General features: G+C 48.7%; 11 protein-coding genes across 11 annotated transcripts; 5 read left to right on the forward strand and 6 right to left on the reverse strand.

Moving 5' to 3' along the window:
* Positions 1-127: 127 nt before the first annotated feature.
* On the forward strand, positions 128-902 carry N7478_009708 (PIG-H family GPI synthesis protein; the record flags this gene model as incomplete). The annotated part of the gene is made up of 2 exons (XM_056925922.1): positions 128-470; positions 532-902. The coding sequence occupies 2 exons, from the start codon at positions 128-130 to the stop codon at positions 900-902; spliced, it is 714 nt and encodes a 237-aa protein (XP_056775292.1).
* A 70-nt stretch (positions 903-972) lies between these two features.
* Positions 973-2,841, reverse strand: N7478_009709 (pseudouridine synthase DEG1; the record flags this gene model as incomplete). The annotated part of the gene is made up of 1 exon (XM_056925923.1): positions 973-2,841. The coding sequence occupies one exon, from the start codon at positions 2,839-2,841 to the stop codon at positions 973-975; it is 1,869 nt and encodes a 622-aa protein (XP_056775293.1).
* A 927-nt stretch (positions 2,842-3,768) lies between these two features.
* N7478_009710 (uncharacterized protein) lies at positions 3,769-4,125 on the reverse strand (the record flags this gene model as incomplete). Its single annotated transcript, XM_056925924.1, has 1 exon — positions 3,769-4,125. The coding sequence occupies one exon, from the start codon at positions 4,123-4,125 to the stop codon at positions 3,769-3,771; it is 357 nt and encodes a 118-aa protein (XP_056775294.1).
* Positions 4,126-4,930: 805 nt separating this feature from the next.
* On the forward strand, positions 4,931-5,790 carry N7478_009711 (uncharacterized protein; the record flags this gene model as incomplete). The annotated part of the gene is made up of 4 exons (XM_056925925.1): positions 4,931-5,022; positions 5,138-5,381; positions 5,449-5,568; positions 5,626-5,790. The coding sequence occupies 4 exons, from the start codon at positions 4,931-4,933 to the stop codon at positions 5,788-5,790; spliced, it is 621 nt and encodes a 206-aa protein (XP_056775295.1).
* Positions 5,791-6,549: 759 nt separating this feature from the next.
* Positions 6,550-7,561, reverse strand: rps0 (40S ribosomal protein uS2; the record flags this gene model as incomplete). The annotated part of the gene is made up of 2 exons (XM_056925926.1): positions 6,550-7,306; positions 7,392-7,561. The coding sequence occupies 2 exons, from the start codon at positions 7,559-7,561 to the stop codon at positions 6,550-6,552; spliced, it is 927 nt and encodes a 308-aa protein (XP_056775296.1).
* Positions 7,562-7,901: 340 nt separating this feature from the next.
* N7478_009713 (mitochondrial 37S ribosomal protein uS15m) lies at positions 7,902-8,870 on the forward strand (the record flags this gene model as incomplete). The annotated part of the gene is made up of 2 exons (XM_056925927.1): positions 7,902-7,947; positions 8,008-8,870. The coding sequence occupies 2 exons, from the start codon at positions 7,902-7,904 to the stop codon at positions 8,868-8,870; spliced, it is 909 nt and encodes a 302-aa protein (XP_056775297.1).
* Positions 8,871-9,611: 741 nt separating this feature from the next.
* N7478_009714 (uncharacterized protein) lies at positions 9,612-12,073 on the forward strand (the record flags this gene model as incomplete). Its single annotated transcript, XM_056925928.1, has 2 exons — positions 9,612-9,809; positions 9,869-12,073. 2 exons carry the CDS (start codon positions 9,612-9,614, stop codon positions 12,071-12,073), a joined length of 2,403 nt encoding a protein of 800 aa, XP_056775298.1.
* Positions 12,074-12,675: 602 nt separating this feature from the next.
* spb4 (ATP-dependent RNA helicase SPB4) lies at positions 12,676-14,705 on the reverse strand (the record flags this gene model as incomplete). The annotated part of the gene is made up of 3 exons (XM_056925929.1): positions 12,676-13,786; positions 13,846-14,352; positions 14,422-14,705. 3 exons carry the CDS (start codon positions 14,703-14,705, stop codon positions 12,676-12,678), a joined length of 1,902 nt encoding a protein of 633 aa, XP_056775299.1.
* A 449-nt stretch (positions 14,706-15,154) lies between these two features.
* On the reverse strand, positions 15,155-16,423 carry N7478_009716 (uncharacterized protein; the record flags this gene model as incomplete). Its single annotated transcript, XM_056925930.1, has 1 exon — positions 15,155-16,423. One exon carries the CDS (start codon positions 16,421-16,423, stop codon positions 15,155-15,157), a length of 1,269 nt encoding a protein of 422 aa, XP_056775300.1.
* Positions 16,424-17,424: 1,001 nt separating this feature from the next.
* N7478_009717 (diacylglycerol/polyprenol kinase family protein) lies at positions 17,425-18,564 on the forward strand (the record flags this gene model as incomplete). Its single annotated transcript, XM_056925931.1, has 1 exon — positions 17,425-18,564. The coding sequence occupies one exon, from the start codon at positions 17,425-17,427 to the stop codon at positions 18,562-18,564; it is 1,140 nt and encodes a 379-aa protein (XP_056775301.1).
* A 570-nt stretch (positions 18,565-19,134) lies between these two features.
* N7478_009718 (crossover junction endodeoxyribonuclease) lies at positions 19,135-21,825 on the reverse strand (the record flags this gene model as incomplete). The annotated part of the gene is made up of 2 exons (XM_056925932.1): positions 19,135-21,664; positions 21,812-21,825. 2 exons carry the CDS (start codon positions 21,823-21,825, stop codon positions 19,135-19,137), a joined length of 2,544 nt encoding a protein of 847 aa, XP_056775302.1.
* Between the last annotated feature and the right edge of the window lie 183 nt (positions 21,826-22,008).

The following is a 22,008-nucleotide window of genomic DNA, read 5'->3' on the forward strand; positions in this document are numbered from 1 at the left end:
TTGTAGCGGGAGCTTTTACCCCGTGAATAATCTCATGCACATCTCGTCTACCGTCATAAATCTAATTGACAGCATACAAATACCCCGGGGGTCGAAGGTCATCCTCATCCGTACCTCCCCAGTCACAATGCCCGGTCGACTCCGCACTAGGCGGCCCTCTCCGACAACCGTCAGCTTCACCGTATCAAATGCGCCGCACCGCTCCAGTTCCCCCACAAAGATCCTCTTTGGAATCCAGATCCTCCTGCGTGCCGTGCTGTTTTGCTGTGCGATCGTCGCCGGACTAGTACGGTTACGACATCTCCCGTTCGAATTGGAGGAGCGAATAGCATCATGGAAGGTCGTGTTAGAGATCTTAGACACTCCCTTTGGTTCCCGCCTGTGTCAATTGGTGGACCCTTATGATCCATGGGCGGTCACTGCAGTATGCGCAGTGATGGCCTATGGTGTTTTGAGAAGGGGCTATACTGGTATGCATACATTAAATGGTATAAAAATTGTCTGTCTGACCTGGACTGACGTGCTACATAGAGGAATCGCTTCTTGTGATTCGGGGCTTCGGAATCCAAACGTCAACATCATCTTCCACTTATCTGTCATCAGCCGCTACGAGGTTCATCCCTACAACCCAAATTCAAGACATAGTCATTCATGAAGCTTTCAAAGGCTTCGAGGTTCGATTTTATCTTGCAGTCATCGTGGAAGGAGAGCCTGATGTGTTGGTAGTCTTCCCGGTAGGTTGGCGTCTTTTTCCTTCTCCCGTTACTCTGCTGACTCTACCCCGAATCACCAGCACTTACTGCCTAATCGAGAAATACTTGAAGAAGTATGGCGAGGGTCTCGGCGATGTCTTTACGATGCAAAATCATGATCTATCTAGGGCAAGGGACATGTTATGCTAAGCTAATACTATCTTTCGATATTGTATTGATATGATAATAGGGGAGCTGGTGCATGTATGTACATGGTTGTTTATGCCTCCGCTTCCTTCTTTGTTTCGGCTTCTAGCTTCTGAGCGACTTTCCGTTGCTTGTTGGCCAACCACTTCGCGTTTTGGACCGTCACCAGGTCTGTTGTGTCCCTTTTAGCCACGGGGATGTATTTGCCGCCAACACGAGAATCATTATCTCCAAGCCAAACTTTAACACCTCGGCTACTTTTCTTACGAGAGCCCTGTTTGCCATCCATGTTCTCAAAAGCACTCGGATCGCCTTGGCCGACGGCCAAATCTAGGAGGGCTCCAGCCAAGATCTCATCGATCTTCCGCTGTCTCCAAACCGACCACAACCCGTCAACCACACCCTTCATTCCAAACTTGCTGTCGCCCTTGGCACTTCGAGTCTTGTTGTGCCGTGGATCTCCAGCATACACCCAGTCTAGAGAGTCCTCGCGACCACTTCCATTCAGGTCTGGAAAGATAGTATCCCACAAAACCAAGGGTGCGTCAGAGGCCATGTCGTAAATTGGCTTGCGGGGATACTTGTTCACATCCAGTAAATCACGGACGATTGTCGGGCTTTCAAGTCCTTGGCCAACCAGAAAGAGGATAGCCACCATGTGCCGGACTTGATGCCACAGGAATGCAGATCCATACAATGTAAACGTATACACCTGTGGGGGAGGCATAGCCGATGACTCTTCCGGTTCCATGTTAACATCATGCTGCGCAACATCTTCATGCGCTTGGAAGCCAGGTTGGCCAATAAAGCCCAATGGGTTCTTCTTCTGGTTCACAAGCTCAATATCGGAGAGGTGAATTTTTCGTTGGAAGTTCTCGATCTGTTTGCTTGTATCAAGCTTACAGAAGTTCCGGAAATCATGAGTTCCTTCAAAATACTTTGCAGCTTCACGCATCGCTTCGATGTCCAGATATCCCTCACGATACTTAGCACGTGGACCCTGTCCATTGTGCATGCGGTTCTCGAATCCAAAGGGCCCGGGGGTAGGCGCAAATGCAGGCTGGGTGAAGAAATATCGGTAACGGCGTTCCCGACAGTTGAAGCGGGCATCAAAACCAGGAGGAGGGTTAGGGCACCAAGCAAGGACTCGAATATCCTCCGGCAGTACTCTGTTCAAGACTTGTACATAAGAAATTTCATCCGCGATATCATCCCAATCATTATCCACAGATTCCTCCTCAATCTGCATCGCATCCCCGCCTTCTTGTAGACCATCTTGCCCAGAAGACGCAACACGAGTCTTTGGCTTGGGCCGCGTACTCCGAACTCGAACACCGATAACCTGTCCAAAAGCACTAACTCCACGATCTGTCCGACCAGCCTTCGAGTAGTCACATCCATCCCAGTGAAGAGAATACGGCCGTAACACCCTGGGCTCCACGTCATCAGGTTCCTCCCCAGGAGTGCTAGTCTCCGGCATAATCAGCCTCGTACGTCGTAGCGCCTTCCAAATAATCTCTTCAATGGTAGGCAAGGGTGTGCAGTTGCCATTTGTATGTTCAAGGCCATTATACCTTTGCCCGAGGTATGCAAACTTCAACGCAATAAGCCGAGTAGAGTACTTCGACGGATCGAAGCCGCGATCCTCCTTCAACACACGGTTCTTGCCAGGCATATTCACAATATCCATATCGGGGGAATGCGCTCGCTTCTTATGCGGTGGTGGCCCAGAGAGGCCCCCCGCAAGCGGGATCGCGGGCTCATGGCCATCGCTAGGTATATGCGCAACTGTAGCGGCGGAATGCGTCGCTGCGGAAGGGGTATACTGGGTTGTCTGAGATTTTAACTGGCGCTCTAGCTCGGTGATTCGCTCGATCAGGCGGGCGTTGTTCCAGTTTGCATAGTCGAGGCGTTGGGCGTCACTGTGGTTGTTATCCGCCATTTTTTGCGGCGGGGATATTTCGTCCTCGTGGTGGAGGAAACGTGCTTGGTATTGTCTAAAGTTTGGGAACCAGCGCTGTGGTGGGATCTTGTTAGGTTGTCTCCACATGCCACTAGGGCAATTGAAATTCAGGCTGAGTCCCTTTGATGGTGGTCCTGGGGAAGTGTTGGCATCGTAGAATAAGAAATTTGTTTCCGCGGAGTTGTGTTATTTTGGTATCAAAGCTTCGTATTGTATTGTACTACACACTCTTGCACCCGGCCCAGATGGACAACCAGCTATATCTGATCCCACCCAACCATAGACAATTCAGTTATGAACTCCTATGGCATTCAGGTTAATGATCCGGCTAGCATGAGATTCACGCGTGATATCAATATCATTTGTAAGGTTCTATGTTAGTTTAATATTGGGTAGATATAGGTGAGAAGGATAGCCGGAAGAACATGTATACAGATGTATACAACATCCAGCACCTGGACATCTTCAATTGTCCCAAGGCTGCCCACCTACATAGTAGAGTACTAACTACGTAGTGTAATATGATGTTAAATTCGTATTGAAAATCCACTGCTGCTAGCATTTTGAAGAAGTGGGATTATTTATCGGGGTGACTGTAATTAGCTACGAAACAAACAGGAAGGGTGCATAAATTTCTCGCAAAGTTTCAATGGAGTGACATAAATTTTCATTTAAAAATACATTGTAAGCCAAGCGTCTTGCCAAGGAAATAGTCTCTACTAGAATCGAAACTAATCTTCCGGCGAGTGGCTCTGCAGCCTCTGCTCAATGGACTCCGATCCCTGCGCAGCAGGCTCTGCAGAAGGCAGATGATAATCTTTCGCTGCAGAACGCGGGTTTTCTCTTTGAAGCGCAAGGCGGCGGATTAATGCAATGGCAAAATCGGACGGGATCATGACTAGCCAGTCATCGGAGATCCAGGAGGGCAACGAACTCCGTCCATAAGTCGACCAATAAGAGCCAAAGCAAAGAATCTGGTGCAGTTTCCTTGTACGTCAAAGCTATTGAGTCAGAATCAGGAATATAGAGCATACCGTCTGCTTCTGGCGTAATGCCTGTATTGTAGATTCTATCAATCACTGCGTTTTGGAATCTTCGGTCAAAGATTTTGTCACCCATGATATAGGCCTTGACTAGAGTTGTAATCATTTTGGGCGGGTTAGGGGCGTCGAAGCCGTCATAATCGGGGATCTTCTTGCGATAGAGCCAGTGTGCGTATATTGCAAAAGCATCAGGATCATCTTGTGGAAGTGAAATAGCCATTCTTTCGGCTTCCTTCCATTTTCCAGAAAATGCGGCTTTAAAGAATGGAGAGGAGGCGAAAGTCAGATTTCCGTGTATGATGAAACTCTCTTCTCTCTCTCTCTCCTACGTCAATCCGAATGGTTCTGCTTCTGAAACTTTTGAGATGTTAGTCGAAACTCGTATGATGTTGCGAAGCAAATACAATTTGCTCTTTGGATCTAGCCGTTTGGTCTTTGGGTCTGGCCCTTGGCTCTTTGAGTCTGGGTTTTTGCTCTTTGAGACTCTGTTTGCTCTTTTTCTCGGCTTCGGCATGTTCAGAAATTGCTTTCCCAAGAAATCCGAGGGATAAGCTCCATGCCAGAGATCTGGCCCTTATATAGGCCAAGGCAACAAACGCCGTACCGGGAGTCTCCATATGGAGACCTCCTGATACACCCCCGTGGCATAGCAGCGACATCCACACGTCTTATACTAGGAAAAATCAATAATTTCAAAGTGCCCCACGAAACGAACTGTCTTCACAGGGATTGCCAACCTACCACAATGATACCTGACGCTACGATTGAATTGATAACGGATCTGGATTTTGCAAGAATTCAAGATTTGGGGGTGAAAGATACTTTTCAGCGTAACTAAACTCACGGATATATAATTGGCTGTGGACGTTTACTTAGATGTGCGCGGGTAGTACGGGTCCCCACCCACTATTGTTTAAATCTAAAGGTTCACCACTTCCATCGCCTCATCCTGTTCCCGAAATCGCTATGCCATCTGCCCAATAAGCAGCATCAATTTAATATACAGAGAAACTTGAATCAGTAACATGACCGATGCAGCACCCCCGACAGAGACTGATTCAACAGTAACATTATTACTCCTGGGCGATGCGGGCTGCGGAAAATCCACCTTCTTATCGTAAGTCTGAACCGCCTCTGCGCATACGCATTTCTTCCCCCCATGCATATATAGGGCCCGGGGATAGCTGTCAATAGATGTTCATTGAAGATTAGCACAGCTGATATTCATTTAGTCGTTTGAAACATGTCAAGAGGCGCATTCCACAGCAACCAGGCACCGCACAAGATAGCACGCCCGAGCCTCTGCGAGACAGCGACCAGCCATTCGTTTATGATATTCGATTCTCCAAGAAAAGTTTCGCTTTAGAGATCTACGACACGGCCTATTCAAATCAACATTGGTCGACTCTTAAACCCGATGTTGTCATTATAGCGTTCGACATTTCCGATCGAGAGACCTTAACAGGGCTAAGAGGGGTATGATTTTTATTTCAATTCAAGAATATTTGGATCGGCTATCTGACTATATTGGATCTATCTTTAGTGGCGAAACGATGTGATAAGATATTTCCAGCATGGTATTGGCGAGCGTATACCTGTGATGATGCTTGGGCTGAAAAGAGATCTAAGAGAGGAAGGCGAGGGTATTATCTATCCACAAGAGGTTTGTGAAGCATATTTCAGCAGCAGCAAATGCCGATCTAGCTAACTGATTCGTTAGACTTATCGCATGGCGCAGGAATTACGCTGTGATAGGTACGCGGAATGCTCGGCTGTGACCGGTGAGCTACTTGCGGAGACCTTTGAAGATCTCGCTCGATTGGCGGGGATGTCGATGACGGCGGCTGGTGGACAAAGTGCTGGAACATCATGTAATATCTTATGAATTCACATCTACTATAATGATGAGATTATGCATCATACCTTGACGCGTTTTCTTCCTACCGATCGTATGCTGTAATCCAGACACCGGGTGACAATAGCAATTTCGTAGATATTGATAATGTGTCGTGGCCCACTGATGAACGGTGATTGCATTACCTCTAAGCCGGAGATCTTACAATGATTCGAGGCTTACACTACAAATTTACGAGATCAAGACGGTTGATACCGAGCACAATCCTCTTCCAATTACTAGCATACAAACAGGGAGAAACCAAGATAACGATTAAGTCCACCTTGTAGATTGACAGCACAGGGCTTTCCCCCAGTTGCAGAACACAACTGGATATCTTTCCCTCATAAGCGCCAGGACAATTATTGACGTCGCTATTCCTCCCCGATGCAAAAACAAGACAATCAAAAGGGTGCTGGTAAAATAGGATCACTGATGCAAAAGGACGTGAAGATTCCCGGTAAAAGCTCTTTTTTCTTTTGCTGTTTTTCAGTTTCTTTTTGTTTTGTGACACACTGAACAGAAACTAGGATAGACATGTCAAGGGATTTTTTTGCGGGTGATGGTGTATTTTCCATTGAGAAAAAATGGATTCATAGGTGAAAGAACAAACAAAGAGCATTTACTCATCTCATGTCTTTTGACAGACAAGATAATCGTCCCAATCATCCCGCATTACCATGGCTTTTGGGTATTATTTTCATACTTCCCCCCTCTCTCAACGCCTATCCTCATTGCTGTATAGTGAATCTACCACTTGGCCTCAGTAGCGGCAGCGGCGGTGGCAGCGGCGGTCTGGGTGGTCTCAGCGGCCCACTCAGTGGTCTGCTGGGTGGAGCTAGCAGCCCAGTCAGCACCGTCAGCCTCCCAGCTGGTAGCACCGACAGCAGCGCTGGCAGCAGCGAAGGCAGTACCGGGGTTGCCGGCACCGGGGGCGTTCACATCCCAGTTGTCACCAGCGAAGCCGGACTCAACGGCACCAGCACCGATCTCCTCAGCACCGGGGACCTTGGTCTCATCGGCGATCTCCTTGTTCTCCTCGGCCTCAGGGTCGCGGTAGAAGTACAGGTCAACAACAGAGTCCCACTCAGTCTCGCGGGTGGCGAGAGTACCACGGAGACGGAGGATCTCACGGGCGAGCATCCACCAGACGAGACCGATGGAGTGACGACCCTTGTTGTTGGTGGGGATGGCAATGTCAACGAAGTCGGTGGGGGAGTCAGTGTCGCAGAGGGCAATGACGGGGATGTTGACGTAGCTGGCCTCCTTGATGGCCTGGGCATCGGTGCGGGGGTCGGTAACGATGATGAGACGGGGCTCCTTGAAAGAGCGGGTGATGTAGTTGGTGAAGTTACCGGGGGTGAAACGACCAGCAATGGCGGTGGCACCGGTGTGGTGGGCGAACTTCAGGACAGCACGCTGGCCGTAGGGACGAGCGGAGATGACACAGACATCGGCGGGGTTGTCGATGGCGGCGATGATACGGGCAGCCAGGACGATCTTCTCCCTGTTCAATTGCGCATTTAAATTAGACTCCATATTCTCTGTATCGCATAACTTCCTGAAGAAGTGTCGGGCTCTCTCATTCTTACCAGGTCTTGCCAATGTTGATAATATTGACACCATCGGGACGGGACTTCCAGAGGTAAGGCTCCATGTGCACCTGCATGTTCTTGGAACCCAGGTGGCACTGAGCAGCCAGGAGCATCTCAATGTCCTGGGGGGTAGGGTTGAAAACCGGGGGGAGCTGGGAGGGGGCCATGGTGGGCGATTGATTTATTGACGGGTTGAAGAGATCAATCGTCTGGCTCTTGTCGTGGTGATGGAGGGAAAAGATCGAAGCCGTACCGCGAAAACCAACGCCTCACTGACTTGCGGGAGAATTTCGCTTGCCGTTTGTGAGTTAGGGCTAGGGCTGAGTTTGAGCTACCCATCCGTCATAACGTAATCATACAATCTTGCCTGAGGCATACAGGCGACACTAATCCAAATATAGACTAGCATATCTTTGGCCGGGCCGCATGATTTTCCTGACCAAAAGAGCCATGCGAAGAACTTCGCAATTATCGTCGGGGGTCAAGAATATAGTATCAGCTGCCGCTATGCCTCCACGTTTTTCAGTTCAGCCTTCTTGGAAGGTTTTGACAGGTATGTCACTACAATTCTCCTTCCCTCGATGTCAATGCTCACCACTGCTATAATAAACAGGTACGCTGCACGGTCAAAGTCCAGCTGCCGCGTCCTCCAATACCATCCAAACCACTACACGAGCAGCATCCTCCAAAGCCAGTACACAGAAGCGAACCGACTTCTTTCGGGCTGCACAGGCTCGTCAGCGCAAGGCTGCCAATCTTTCCCGACAACAAGTTCTCAAGGAGGAGCGCGATGCTTCACTTGGTGATCCTTTAGCAACTCGGCCCACGGCTTTCATTCAGCAGGTTCAATCGATCTCCACCGAATCCCAAGTCTCGTCATCAGGAGCCGGTATCAACTATTACCTCAATGCGGAGGAATTGAACAGCGCATTGCAATTTTCCAAAGACCTGAGCGAGCCTCTTCAGAACCCGGATCGCAACACAGTAGACCCCCAGAAGGAAAAAGAGCAATTGGAGAGTCATGAACAACAGCACAAAAACGCAGAGGAGGCGATGCAGCGCATTGTGAATCTCAGCAATGGTAATACCAAAGATCGCATGCGATTGAATATACAGAAGTGTATCGAGGAGTTTGGACGACACAGCACCGATACATTCCTTCCGCCCAAGCCTGCCAGCGTTCAGCAACCGAATACCTCCGACAAATTGGAAAAAGTTCCCCGTGTTGGCAATGATACCGGCTCACCCGAGGTGCAGGCCGCTATTTTGACTGTCAAGATCATGAACCTTTCTCGACACTTACAGACTGCCAACAAGGACAAACACAACAAGCGTAACTTGCAGGTCCTTGTCCACAAGCGACAAAAGTTGCTTCGTTACGTCCGTCAAAAGGAGCGCGGTGGCCCTCGTTGGCAGAACCTGATGGAGAAGTTGGGTCTCTCTGATGCAGCATGGAAGGGAGAAGTAGCTCTATAAGGGAATCTTGCGGAGTGGAAATGTATTATCTTAAATGGAAGCCTTTGTTGGCTACCCTGAATTTAGCATAAAAGCGTCTATTCAGACCATGGAATTGGTGCTGGGGGGCTTTGGGTTTGTCTCATCGAATTGGACTCTAGAAGTCTGATGGTCGAAGTGGCTGGTACTAAGTACCGTTTGTACAAATAGCATTGTTCCTTTCTTTATTTTCTTAATCAAGCCGACCTTGAACTAGGTATATCTTTGGATCTCGAAGAAATATTATACTTTAAATTTGAATTCGCTATATTTGCCTAAGCTTGTTGTTTGGGTATTGTCCTGTCGAATACAGCATCCGTTCTCCGGATCTGTCAACTGGTTTCTCCCTCGACCGAGCTTAGAGGCTCAGCTGTGGTTTACCGCCCAAGAGCTTGTCATTCTGCCGCCGACAATTTTTGGCATCGGATCGTTCCTTCCTTCCGGGAAATTCAAGGTCCGTCGCTCCTTCCCAAACGTATCAAACGTCACAAAAGTGGAAGCGCCGCTGCCTAAAGTGCTGTACCAGAGTCTTGTGTTGTTGTTAGGGGTCACGTCCACAACATTTCAACAGCACTCTGATGTAAACAAAACTCTTTTTCTTCTCCAATTTTCCAAACACCCACGAATGTTTTACCACCACTCACAGTGTTGAAAGTTTTTGTTTACCGATCTGACTTCTTATCTTCACGAATTCTGCATTCACATTCCATCTGACTTTCAAAAATGCGCACTCGTTCTCAGCCCATCTCCCCCGGGGGCTTTCAGTCCCTCGACGACAAGCCTCGTCGAAGACGTGCGACACGAAGTGCCTCAGTGACCGAGGAACCCGAACCAACCGAGCAAACAACCACCGCCATACAGCCTAAACCAGCTGCTTCAAATCGCCCTGGCCGCCCAAGAAAAGGTACTACTAGTAAAAAGGTAAACAAACCACTTACTCAATAAGAAAACATGCAAAAATCGCTAACATCACCCAACAGACCGCCAGGAAATCGAAAGTGGCCCAGTCGCATGCTCCCGCACCCGAGGAATCTTCATCAGTTCCAACCGAACAGTTAGAAGCGTCCACTGCTGAGCGACCTCTCGAGATGCAAGACCTGGAGCCTAGTACCAACACAAGTCATCTCCCCAATGGAACTCCTTCTCGACGTGATAGACTTCTAGGCCCACGACAGGCTACTCCTATCGCGCGCCGCTCCCGCGCCTCATACTCCGATATCTCAAGCCGTCGCCGGAAAGATGCCGGCGGACGCGTGGCCCAAACTCTTTTCCGTTTACCAGATCTAGTCGACCAGGCCTTAACTGCTGAGCCCACCACGCCAGGCCGACGCGCTTTTGTCACTGAAGACGCTGCTACGGCCGTTGCGTTCCCTAGTACCCCAGCGCAAAATCAAACTACACCCACTGCACCCAAGACCGCCCCGGCCGCCGGCCAACGTGCCGAACCAGGAGCCAGCGCCAGTACACCGCGCAGCTGGAGCCGATGGATTTTCAATTCCGTGTCCCGGAGATGGTCTACCATTCGTGGACGCATTGGACCTCGCAACCCCGACGACGCCGAGCCTGAAGCCGATGAAGAGGCAGCAGCAGATGAAGAAGTAGAGCCACCCACCACACCAACTGCTACTTCAACTGCCGTGGTCGCCGTCGAGCCTGCTGATACACTAGTCCCGTCTGGCTCGGTCCCTCGTCGTATGCGCAAGCGAGCCAAGTCAAACTACACGTACTCTCTCCGCCCTGCTGGCTTCAGTGAGGAACTTCTTACTAGTTGCTATAGCAGAATGCGCACTACCCCCGCTAATACAGACGATGATGACTCTAAGAAGCGCAAGCGAGAGCCGTCACCCGAATCGATTCCAAACCCACCGGGATGCAGCTACGGTCTCAATGATGAATTCTTTGAATTTGATTCAGACGACGAGAAATGGGCCGAGGAAGAACAGGCTCGCCGGGATGCTCTCGCCCAAGAAACTGCTCCCTCAGCTGCAAAGAAGCAGCGTGTTGATAACCCACAGCCAAAACGACGTCGCCATGTTCTCCACCAAAGCACCCCGCGCAAAGCCGAAGAACGTCCTGGCTATAATGCCAATCGACCTACACGATTGTATCAAGCGACTGATCTGTCCGCAGTCGAATCCAGCGAGTTCCTCTCCGAAGGCGAGAATGGACCTTATGTCACTCAAAACCGCATCGACAATCGCAACACTGCTCCTATTGTTGTCACAAACCCACATGGCACCTTCCGTACACCCGGATGGGACTCCTCTTCAGACCCTGTCATGGAAGAGACCCCATTCGCACCGCCTCGTCACGAAGCTGAAGCTTCTTCCCCTGCTAATGGTATGTTTTCGAACCCAGGATTTCCCTCCTCACCCCCAGAGATCTATACTTTAAGCCCAGATCTACGCGAAACCTTGAACCGAAATGGGATACCCCAGACGCGGCGTCGTATTTTCCCATATCCGCATGCCATGGACGCAACCTTATCTTACACTGAAGCTGACCTAATGAATGAAGAAGCCAGTCCTTCTACCTCAGGACCGGGCAATGAAACCCAGGATCCAAACGATGATAACACGACTGATGCTACCCGCGACGCCTCGACACAGGCCATTGATCCATCCCCACTCAGCCGAGCCCGTAACAAGGCTGAACAATTCAAACCTAAAACACCTAGTCGTCTTCGCGAAGCTCACCGTTTCCCGAGCAGTACCCCCAATTCCACCGCCTCCCCTTCATATCTCAAAGACCTGAAGAGCACACCTTCCCTTTTCAGTGATCCTATGTCAATGGATGGATCCTCTTACTTGAAGCCTGCGGTATCCGCCAGTGGATCTGCCACACCCTCTGCTACTCCGTCTGCCGCCCCTGCCACCCCAGTTGATGCACCCACTATCTCTCGTGCAGCTACTACAGCTGGTAGTGCTTCACTTGCTTCCGCCCAGAACCCTCCCACCTCTACCAACAATTCCCTCGTCGGCCTGGACTTTAGTGATATCGGGCCTGACTGGTTACGTTACGAGTGTCCCAGCGGCTCTTTGAACCAGCTCATGTGGCCTAACCCTACTGAGATCACCGAAGTGTTACATTCTGAAGCCAAACCGACTGTCAGCCTCAAATGGGAGCAACGGAACCAAGAAGCAGTCAATTGCTGGTTACAACAAATCGAGTCCGAAAGCTCGTGAAAATAATTATTCGTTCTACTTTGCTATCGTCATATTGTGCTATGCGAATCTGCTGAGGTAAAAGGTTCAACACCTTCATATTATGCTATCAATCCGCTCAGACGAATAAGAAAAAAGAAAAATTACGTTCATCAAGCCATATTGGTCTGGTGACTGACGAACCTCAAGAACCATTTTGCTCGGAGTTGGTGGCCGCTTGTTATTGTTATTGTTATTGTCATTGTTTAGTCTCATACCTTATGCATGGTGCATTTCGGCGGGAACTCGATATCTTCCCGTCTGCTTCGGTGTTATTTCCCCATCTGAATCTACCTTGTGATTATTGGAAGTGGACATCTTTCGAAACTGTTATCTATGCATCAGCCACAATATGCTTTCTTGTGTTTTCTTTTCACCCCATTTTTGTGCATGTGGCGGGGCTCTCCCCGGATCGGTCATCCTACACTGAACAATACATCCTTAGTTGTCATATCTACACCAAAGGTACTGGCATTCAGTTCTAAGTTTCATGTCTATTAGATGAATCCGTAGTCAAAATAATCAAGATTATGAAACATGTTTGTCCATTCGAGGCAATTAATTCGTATTCTATGATAACATATCTAATCGAAACCTTCGAAATCATCACCACCATCAGCACCTGCTTTGCCAGAAGCTTGGGCCATCCGCTCCAACCGTTCCTGCTCGTTTTTGGTCCGAATTGTCTCAAGCATCTGTTCTGTCTCACGGACCTTCTGCTTTTCGGCTTCAGGCAATTGTTCCCATCTCTCCTTGTCTTTGAATGCTTTCTTTGACTCCTTGCGCCTGAGCTTTTTCTCTCTAGATTCTTGGTTTTGGCTCCAGGCCACAGCCTCGCCAGCAGGCCGCTTTTTCGGGTGGTCAGGTTTGTTACCCTCTGCAATCTCCTGCATAACCTCCTTGCGCCGCTTCTCCTGCTGCTTATCCTTATAAGCAAAGTTATCCCAATCATTACTAACCCCAAGCGTCTTATCTCCTGTAAAGTTGCGAAGTTCGGGCATTTTTGGCAAGCGAAGAAGCCCCCACGCCTTCCCTAGGGCTTCCCAGTCAAGATCGGGCACACGGAAGATACTGCTGGCTTGATGTTTGCTGTAACTGCGGAGCCAGCTGACAAAAGCCTTGTTGGCTTTATCATGAAGAGCACGGTCCTTGAGAATCACAGCACGAACAGCCTGAGTCGCTACAGCCGCATCCACATCAGAACTTGGAGTCGGAAGACTGAAAGGTGCGACAGGTGTTTTCCGTACTTCCAAGAATGATACATATTCTTCCTCTCTCCCCGGGTGCAATAGGACAATGCTCAGGCCTCTTCGGCCAGCGCGACCTGCTCGGCCACATCGGTGGATGAAGGTTTTGGGGTCTGAGGGTGGGTCGATCTGAACGACGAGATCAACGGATGGAATATCCAGGCCACGAGAGGCAACATCAGTAGTAAGGAGAATCGAGGGGGTGGTGGCGGTGGTAAAGCGAGTAAAGTTTTTCTGGCGGACATTGGCAGGGTGTTTGCCGTGAAGAGGAACAAGAAGGAAATCATCTCCTAGGATGATTGGAAGAATCATGGCCAAATAATCAACACTGGAGCATGTTGATACAAAGAATATGCTTTTTTGTGGTGTTGGTTGAACAGATGATAGGATTTGCTTTAGTATAGAGAATTTATGCGCCGGGGGTGTTGTGAGATAGGTCATTTGAAGACTAAGGCCATGTTAGTTAGTGATGAACATAGTATCGGGATGTTGAGGAAAGAGACATACCTTGCAGGGGTTCGTTTGTCGTCGGCGCCGCCTCCACCTTTGACCTTGACAGCTACCTTAACGGGGTTGCGAAGTCCAACTCGGACGATTTGATCGACGGCTTCACTGATACTAGCACTGAATAGACCAGTTCTTCGCTGTTTAGGCAAGTATCGCAAAATTCTCTGGAGGTCATCCTTGAATCCAAGATCCAGAAGTCTGTCGGCTTCATCGAGAACAAGCATTTCAAATGAAGATTGCGGGCAATGAACATGAGGAGAAGACAGTAGCTCTAGCAGTCTTCCCGGTGTAGAGACGAGGACATTCGGAGATTTCTTCAAAAAAGTACTGAGATCTTCTGCAGGGGTCGTAGTGCCACCTAACAAAAGCTGTGGGACGACCTTTTTGACGGAAGATGAGGTTTTCGGGCGCGGCGCATCGCCTTCAGGAGGATGAATCGCAGCAGCGGATGCTGGGTGGAATTCTAATAAAGACAAGAGAACTTGATAGATTTGCGAGGCCAATTCTCTGTATAGACATTAGTCAAAGAACATGATGATATATAGATTAATAGATTATCAACGAATCTCAACCCACCTTGTTGGAGAAATGATAATAGCACCAACATGGTGTTTCTTGAGGGGTTCATCAAGACGCAGAAGCTTCTCAACAACCGGCATTAAAAACGAAAGTGTCTTTCCACTTCCTGTAACAGCCTCCACGACCACATCTTTATGTGCCATGAATAGAGGAATTGCTGAGGCTTGCACTGGGGTCATCCGAGTGAAGCCCATGGAGGATACAGCGTCCAAGGCCCATTGTGAAAGTGGGGGGTTCAGGCCATCCCATGCCCTGGATGATGAGGGAGGTTTTGGTGGCATTCTCAATTTCTATATGAATCGACGAGTGTTTGTTCCTGGATCGCAAATCTTCAAGTCTTCAATCGCCAAAAAAAAAAAAAAAAGCTAGGCCGTCTTATCGATTAGTTATCTCCACGTGATATGTAGCGCCGACAGTACTGGACCCGCGAGCGTGACAACAGGTCAGTAGGGACTGAGCTCTCAGTAGGGCCCACGTGACTTTACGCATTGATAAGATTAGGTGCCTGATACAGCAAATATCAATAAGTTACCTATAACTATAACTATAACTACCATTGATTGATATCGCCCGAGAGTCTTTTGATAACTTGGAAATTGGTATGTATTGGCATGATATTATTCTAGCTCTAGTCTAGTATAAGCTCTTATATGAACGGTCCCAATTTGATTTTTTTTCCTTCTAATCTATCTATTGAAAATAACTTAAGCACACGGGAGAGGCTAATTAATTAACCTTCAAGGTTCAATTCGGGATAATCAGGAACTTTTTCCTCTTGAGTATCCAATTTTGAGAATTGAGGGAAAATACCATTGACCTTAGACACAGCCCATACAAGCTTCGTCATAGACCACACCCCAATTCTTGAAGAGGGAAAGAAAAGCCCAAGACCAGCGGAAGAGAACCGTTGACACTCATCTATGGTAGGCCGCATTTTGTCTTCGTATGACTTCAAAGCCATTTTGATGTCGCTCTCGTGTCTGGCTAATTCACCTGCAAGAATATACGCACCCATCAGGCAAAGATTGGTTCCCAGTCCAGTGAAGGGACTCGGACAGTAGCCCGCATCTCCAAGGAGTACAACTCGCCCGGTGGAGAGTTGACTCATCTTTATTTGGCCAATTTCGTCTGCGTAAAAGTCCTTGGAAGACCTCAGTCCTTCAATGAATCTGTCTTTTTGCCATTCGCTGTCGTTGAATATCTCAATAAAGGCTTCTTTTTGACTCTCTTGAGACTCGTTGTAAGATGCACTTAAGCGATCAGACTTTCTCATGGTGAACATCAAAACTCCGGTGACTGGTCGGTCACTAGGCCTAGTCACAATCATTCGCTTTCCTGGAGCAAGATGGCCTTGTGCAAGGCTTCCTTCTCCCTCAATTCGTGGGATGCTGAAGTAGGCACCATGGATGTTGAGGGATTTGAAAGATGCATCGCTAATCTCTTTACCAAATGCAAGTCTTCGAGTCCGGGATGCCTGTCCATCTGCCGCAACAACAAGATCAAAGTGTCTTTCCTTTCCATCCGAAAATGTAACGCTCACACCCTCGGAGTTCTGGTTAAGAGCTGTGATTGTTCGGCCAAACTCGTAATGCAAGCCCCCATGGTTTCCTAGCCGAGCTTTCAGAGAAGCATCTTGATTGACACTGACATCGTACAGTACCTGCACCATATCACCGCGCATGATCTCATGCTCACTGGTCAGTCCAGGTCGGCGTTCCCCCGCAGAGGCAGCAGGAAAATATGCGGTACGATTATTCAACGAGTCGACCATTTCGAGGCCTGTTTCATTCACGCAGCGCGACTGGATCTCTTCCATCAAGCCCATCTTTCTCAAAATGTGAGGTGCTTGCGTTTTCAGGTCAATCTGCTGTCCCGCTGTTCTCAGCGACTCATAGCGTTCAAGTATCGTAATTTTGATCATGGGATTGGCTCTTTGAAGCAATGTTGCAAAAGCTGGGCCACATATTCCGGCCCCAACGACGAGAATGTTTAGAGGCATATCGTGGAGATATTTGATTTGGTCTACCTGGTACATGGAATATTAGTGATTTTCTGCAATGTTTGTTATGGTTTCAAAGCAGTGGTGGTTTTGAGGCTGATAATTTACTGACCAAGTAGTGGATATATTCTAATTCAAGATAATGCTAGAATCACAGGTTTCTTCCAAGGTCTTTAGGTTGTCCAGGTGGCGAGTGGTACTAGGAGCCCGATGAAACAAAAACCAAGAAACAATTGCTTCAAGATAGAGGTTAGGAGGCTCTTTATATTTTGTAAACTAAAAAAAATAGATATATATATATACTGGAAGAGTCGACCTCATTGGTTGGTGTTTTCGGTCGCATCGGTTTTGTCGGTCGTATCGGCCCCATGGGGGAATATGGATGGGCATATCGGGAGGTCTCATGAACTCGAACGCCTATGGCCGATCTGCGGCGTTAGGACCGAGCTAGATTAGACTCAGATTTCTACTGGACATATATTTGATATGGCACTGATTTTCTTAGCAGTCTTCTACATTGAAACCTTGGAAGCTCCCACTCGTATGTGTGTTTATAGTATCATTAGAACACTAGAATTCTACACTTTTACACTCATCCATTTGCGTATTATCCCATTTCAAATCGAAAATTTTAGTTAGTTAGTTGTGGTAGTAATGACTAAGCTGCCAGGCTCCATGGGGCGGAAGATCGCGATCTACTTTTTCCCTTTCTATGCCAACATTTGAACACTGCCTCTCTCCGCTAGGCAGTGAATTATCTATTTCTGGTTTTCAAATAGCTGCACATATTATGTGACCTGCGTGTGAACTGGCCTGCCATAACATTCTTCAATTTTCCAGTGCACCTCAGCTTCGAGCAACTGCCCATCATTGAGTTGTCAGTAAGACCAGCTATACCCTGCGGCACCATTGCCTGCGACAGCGCAAACACCTGTGCGCGACCTCTATCTGGCCTTGTCAGGTTTCCGACACTGCCGCCCTTTGCGGTTCGAGCGTTCGACATGCCATCCACCCCTACATCAGTCCCAGAGACTCGAGTCCTCTCCCCATCACCTTCACTCTCCGACACATCCGACGCACGTGATGGATATTATGCGCCGGTAACGCGGTCAGCAGCGCGCCGACAACACCTTTCAGGTGTTTCCGAGGAGGAATCCGACTCAGGGAGATCAAGGAGTCCACCTGCTGAAACTCCCTCTAAGAGTTCTGCACGACAACGCCGACCACCACGTCGATCCAACCCCAAGATCCCAGCATCACCGCCTCCCACCAATGGAAGCGCATCCAATGGATTCCTTTCACCCCCATCTAACATCTCAGGTGCATTGCGCGACATCTCACGCTCACCATCACCGCTCGGCCTGATTCCTTTACATAGTCGCTACCGCAGCTTCATCCACCGCCATGAGATTCCCCGAAAGGTCCTCCACGTGTCAATTGGTTTCATTACACTCCACCTCTACAGCCAAGGCGTACAAAAAACTCAGATCACTCCGGTGCTCTTGACCGCACTGGTCCCTATAGCAGTGACCGACGTTGTACGACATCGTTCGGAGAAGTTCAATAAATTTTACACTCGGTGCTTGGGTGCGCTCATGCGTGAGACCGAGGTGACAGGTTACAACGGCGTGATCTGGTACTTGCTCGGCGCATATATTGTGCTCCGTTTCTTCCCCAAGGATGTTGGTGTGATGGGCGTGCTTCTGCTCAGCTGGTGCGATACCGCAGCATCCACCTTCGGCCGCTTATGGGGCCGCTACACCCCTCGTCTCAGACAGGGCAAGAGTCTGGCTGGAACCATGGCTGCTTGGTTCGTGGGTGTTGCCACGGCTGCTGCTTTCTGGGGCTGGTTTGTTCCCTACATGGGTGCATTCCCTAACGACCCTGAAGGCTCGTTCATGTTCACAGGCCGCTTGAACCTGCTCCCGAACTGCGTACGGGGCTTGATCGGCTGGGAAGCCGCTACCGAGACATCATCTTCTGTTATTACCGGCCCTTTGGCTCTGGGAGCTATGAGTGTTGTCACTGGCTTGATTGCTGCCGGCAGCGAGTTCGTTGATCTATGGAGCTGGGACGACAACTTCACAATCCCAGTTCTGAGTGGACTTGGACTGTGGGGATTCCTGAAGGTCTTTGGCTAGACTTACACTTCAAATTCTCTTTGTCTTTACGTACAGCTACAGTGCTTCCATATACACACCCCTCTCAGATTTTGGTGATTTAATTACGTCTAGATGACCCTTTGCTTTCTTTCATTGTCTTATCTTCTCGGGCATGGCATTGCATCAGATTTGATTTCTGGCTATACAGGGCGCTCTAAATGCTTCACCTGCCATTATGGACATAATTTATAACCTTTCTACTTTGGCTTGGAACATTCCATGTAGTGAATTTCTGATATTGGCACGACTGTCCTTGATGTCATTCATGTATCCACGTACTGAATTTATGTACATCACGAGAATCAATAAACCCGAGGAACGTGCTGTCTTTCGCTAATGTTGCATCGTAGTCATCGTGCACGTAAGTGTGATCATTATGCCATGTATGTTCTCAGGGGACAGCAAAAGTAACGCCAGGTGAATGCTTGATTGAAATGCCACTCAGACCAAAAGTTTCCAATTGTTAATGAATTATGTTCTTGCCTTTCAACGCCAGGTTCCGTAATTCCAAAATGCCGACAATGGTGGGGGTATAAGACGATGGTTTAGTCAAATTAAATCGAGAATGCTGACACGGGGAACACGTTTCTTTCTGTTCTTGTTTTGGTCACCTCCTGCGTTAGAGGTAGACTCGCGGTTATTCGAAGTTGCTTCGTCTGCGTTGGTTTCATTTGGCTCATCAATAGACCAGAAGCCATTGTGCGTTGAAATGTTTTCAAGATGGCCGTTGGACTTTTTGGACTCAGTATTCTTCTTCTTTGTTTTAGGTTTCTGTTTAGAAGGGCTAGATTTTGTGGCCAATTCTTCGCTGTTGTTCAAATAGGAATCTTTGATCCTTGGTACAGGGAGATTCTGAGAGTGTTCATTATCCCGTCGTGCTGATAGTGATAATGAGCCAACGGCAGCTTCCAAGTCAACGACATCGCAATGAGTGTTTGCGACAGGGACATGTTTCTTGGTTTTGGGTTTGTCAACAACTGGCTTTTTCGGCAATGGCACATTCAATTTCGATTTGACTGCACCTGCAGTTGTTTGAGCGTGCTCATCAGCGTTGACCGAGTAGCTAATTCTGAGACCTCTTGGGATAGGGGAAGCAACCGTATCGTCGATCACGAAATCTTCTTTGGCAGTCTCCACTTCCCCAGTCCCTGGAATTGACGCACAAGCTCGCATTGGCGGTGGCCTGGCCATTGGGCGACGCTTTATCTGAGTTGAACTCTTTGATATGGGGGACGCAGTGAGTAATGATGAGAATGAGTCTATAAGGCTGTCAACCTCATGAGAGGTGTGATTGTTGAAATTAGGTCCTTGCGGTGGAGAGTAGATGTCGGAGGAGAAATCCGTTCCAAAATCAAAGCTTTCAGCGAAGGAGGGCGGTGTTTTGAACCCGGAAGAAGATTCTTGAGTGGATTTCAGCGATGATTGAGACGATACGGCACCGATAATGTGTGACTTATTGGAAGAGGACAGCTCGGAATTTTCCTTGGTGAGAGTTCCATATTTCAGGATGCTCCCATGCTTCATGCCTGCGTCGATTGGCCCTTTCCTTTTGGGACCAGTACGACGAGTAGTTGTCTTCTTGGGTTTTGGCGCAGCCTTCTTTGCCAAAGCAGCCGCCTTCGCAGCCTCTTTTGCGGCTTGTTCGTCGTTCCACTTTTTGACAACAAGAGGAATTCCCAGTTTGGCAACAGTCTCAAAGATCCAAATTTTTCCGACGGCCATTGGGTCATACCGCTTTTTGGCCCGTGTCTGAGACTTTGAGGGAGTTGATGGGGGTTCATCGCCTAGAATTTCTAGTTCTTCTTCCTCATCTTCTTGACCTATGTCTTCTGAAGGCATGCTCTCTTCGGTGGGAGGTAGAGGGGCCGGCTCTTCAGCGAGAAGGTCAATGCCAACGACATCAATCGGTAGTATGTCAACTTGCATCTCGGTCGTGCCATCGGTTCCAAAGTTTGCACGGGTTCGATATATCTGTTGGAGCCAAGGCGTAACACAATCAGGTGCTAAAGTACCGCTCGGCAAGCCAGAGACAGGTCGTTGAAGACGAAGTTTGTAGCAAACAAGAGGCTCAGCGAGGAGTTTGATTATCTTCCTGGCACCTGATCGATAGTTCCATTCGAAGTATTCAGCTGCAAAGGTCCTGATCGCTAAAGGGTCGATATCCCTATCCCATGCGTGCCGGAGAGTGCACCTAAGATTGACTATATCATCATCGGATGAGACCTTCGGCTCTGCATAATACTCGAGAATTGTTTGGTCGGGGAATGTGTCAGGGATGCGAACAGCTTTGTGTTTTGTTGTGAAATAGCCGCTTTCATTCTCCTCAAGTTCATATTGTAATCGTTCCCGCCATTCGCTAAGACGTGTCTCTATGTCCGGAGAGTGGGAGGCGATTTCTTGGAGTAAATCCTCCCCAAAGCGAGCTTTCGCGATCTCTGCAGCCAGTCCGGGTCCAACCTTTGGAACCCCCCCAGGTAAGTAATCGCCTCCGCTGAGCATGGCGAAGAGTATCATTCCAGCTCGACTGAGTGGTGCATTTGAGACGTTTTCTTCGTGACCCATCCGGTAGCAAGTAACGTGCGTCGCGGCCGTTGTCCCGCTCCCTTTCTCTTTCGAAAAATTCATGATAGTCAAGCTCGAACCAAACATAAGAGCGTCAACATCGTTGCTCATAACAGCATCCACGACCCCGGCTTGCTGCAAACGCGCACATTCGGCTTCAGCTTCACCTGGAGCTTCATGCCACGGAAATTTGAACCGTTCTATTAGGTCTTTCGACCGTCTGATTATTGGTGCATTTCCATAACTGCGCCCCGATACCGCTTTCCCCCTCTTAAATGCTGGTTTTTGCCCACCATCGTAGATGAAAAGCGGATGAATTGGCAGGGCTAAGAGTTTTAGAAGTCGGAAGAATAATGTTCGTAGCTCGGGGTTTTTGCCCCCGCGACCAGCTTGGACCTGGAATAGCCAAATAGAAATATCAACAGCGACTCGAATCGGTCTGGCGGTTCGTTGCAGGTGGGATACTGCCAATTTAGAGAGTGAAACGCGTTCTCCTTTGCCAATAGCATGTATAAGACTGCATCATATCAGTATAATTGATTCACGAGGGTCAAATAATCGCCTGAATATTGGTATTCGCGGCGTTGCTAGGCGGTAGTAGCCGCGCATGACCTTTTTTGGGTATATCGCAGGTCTACAGTGGAAGGGACGAGACGAGACATACCCGGGAATGCCCATTATGTCGTTATAGAGCTAAGCCAAAGCTTCGAATTCAAGTCAATGGGGTCATACCCATGTGGTGCTGAAGGACGGCTGTTCAAAATACAGATCGAAAACAGGCGTTGCGGAGTAAATAAACCACGGCCCGATGTAGATCCGATGGACCATGCGGTCCCTGATCCGGGCCGTTGACCTGCAATC

Source organism: Penicillium angulare, assembly GCF_028827245.1.
Source record: "Penicillium angulare strain IBT 27051 chromosome Unknown utg000007l_segment0_segment0, whole genome shotgun sequence".
NCBI classification, from domain to species: domain Eukaryota; kingdom Fungi; phylum Ascomycota; class Eurotiomycetes; order Eurotiales; family Aspergillaceae; genus Penicillium; species Penicillium angulare.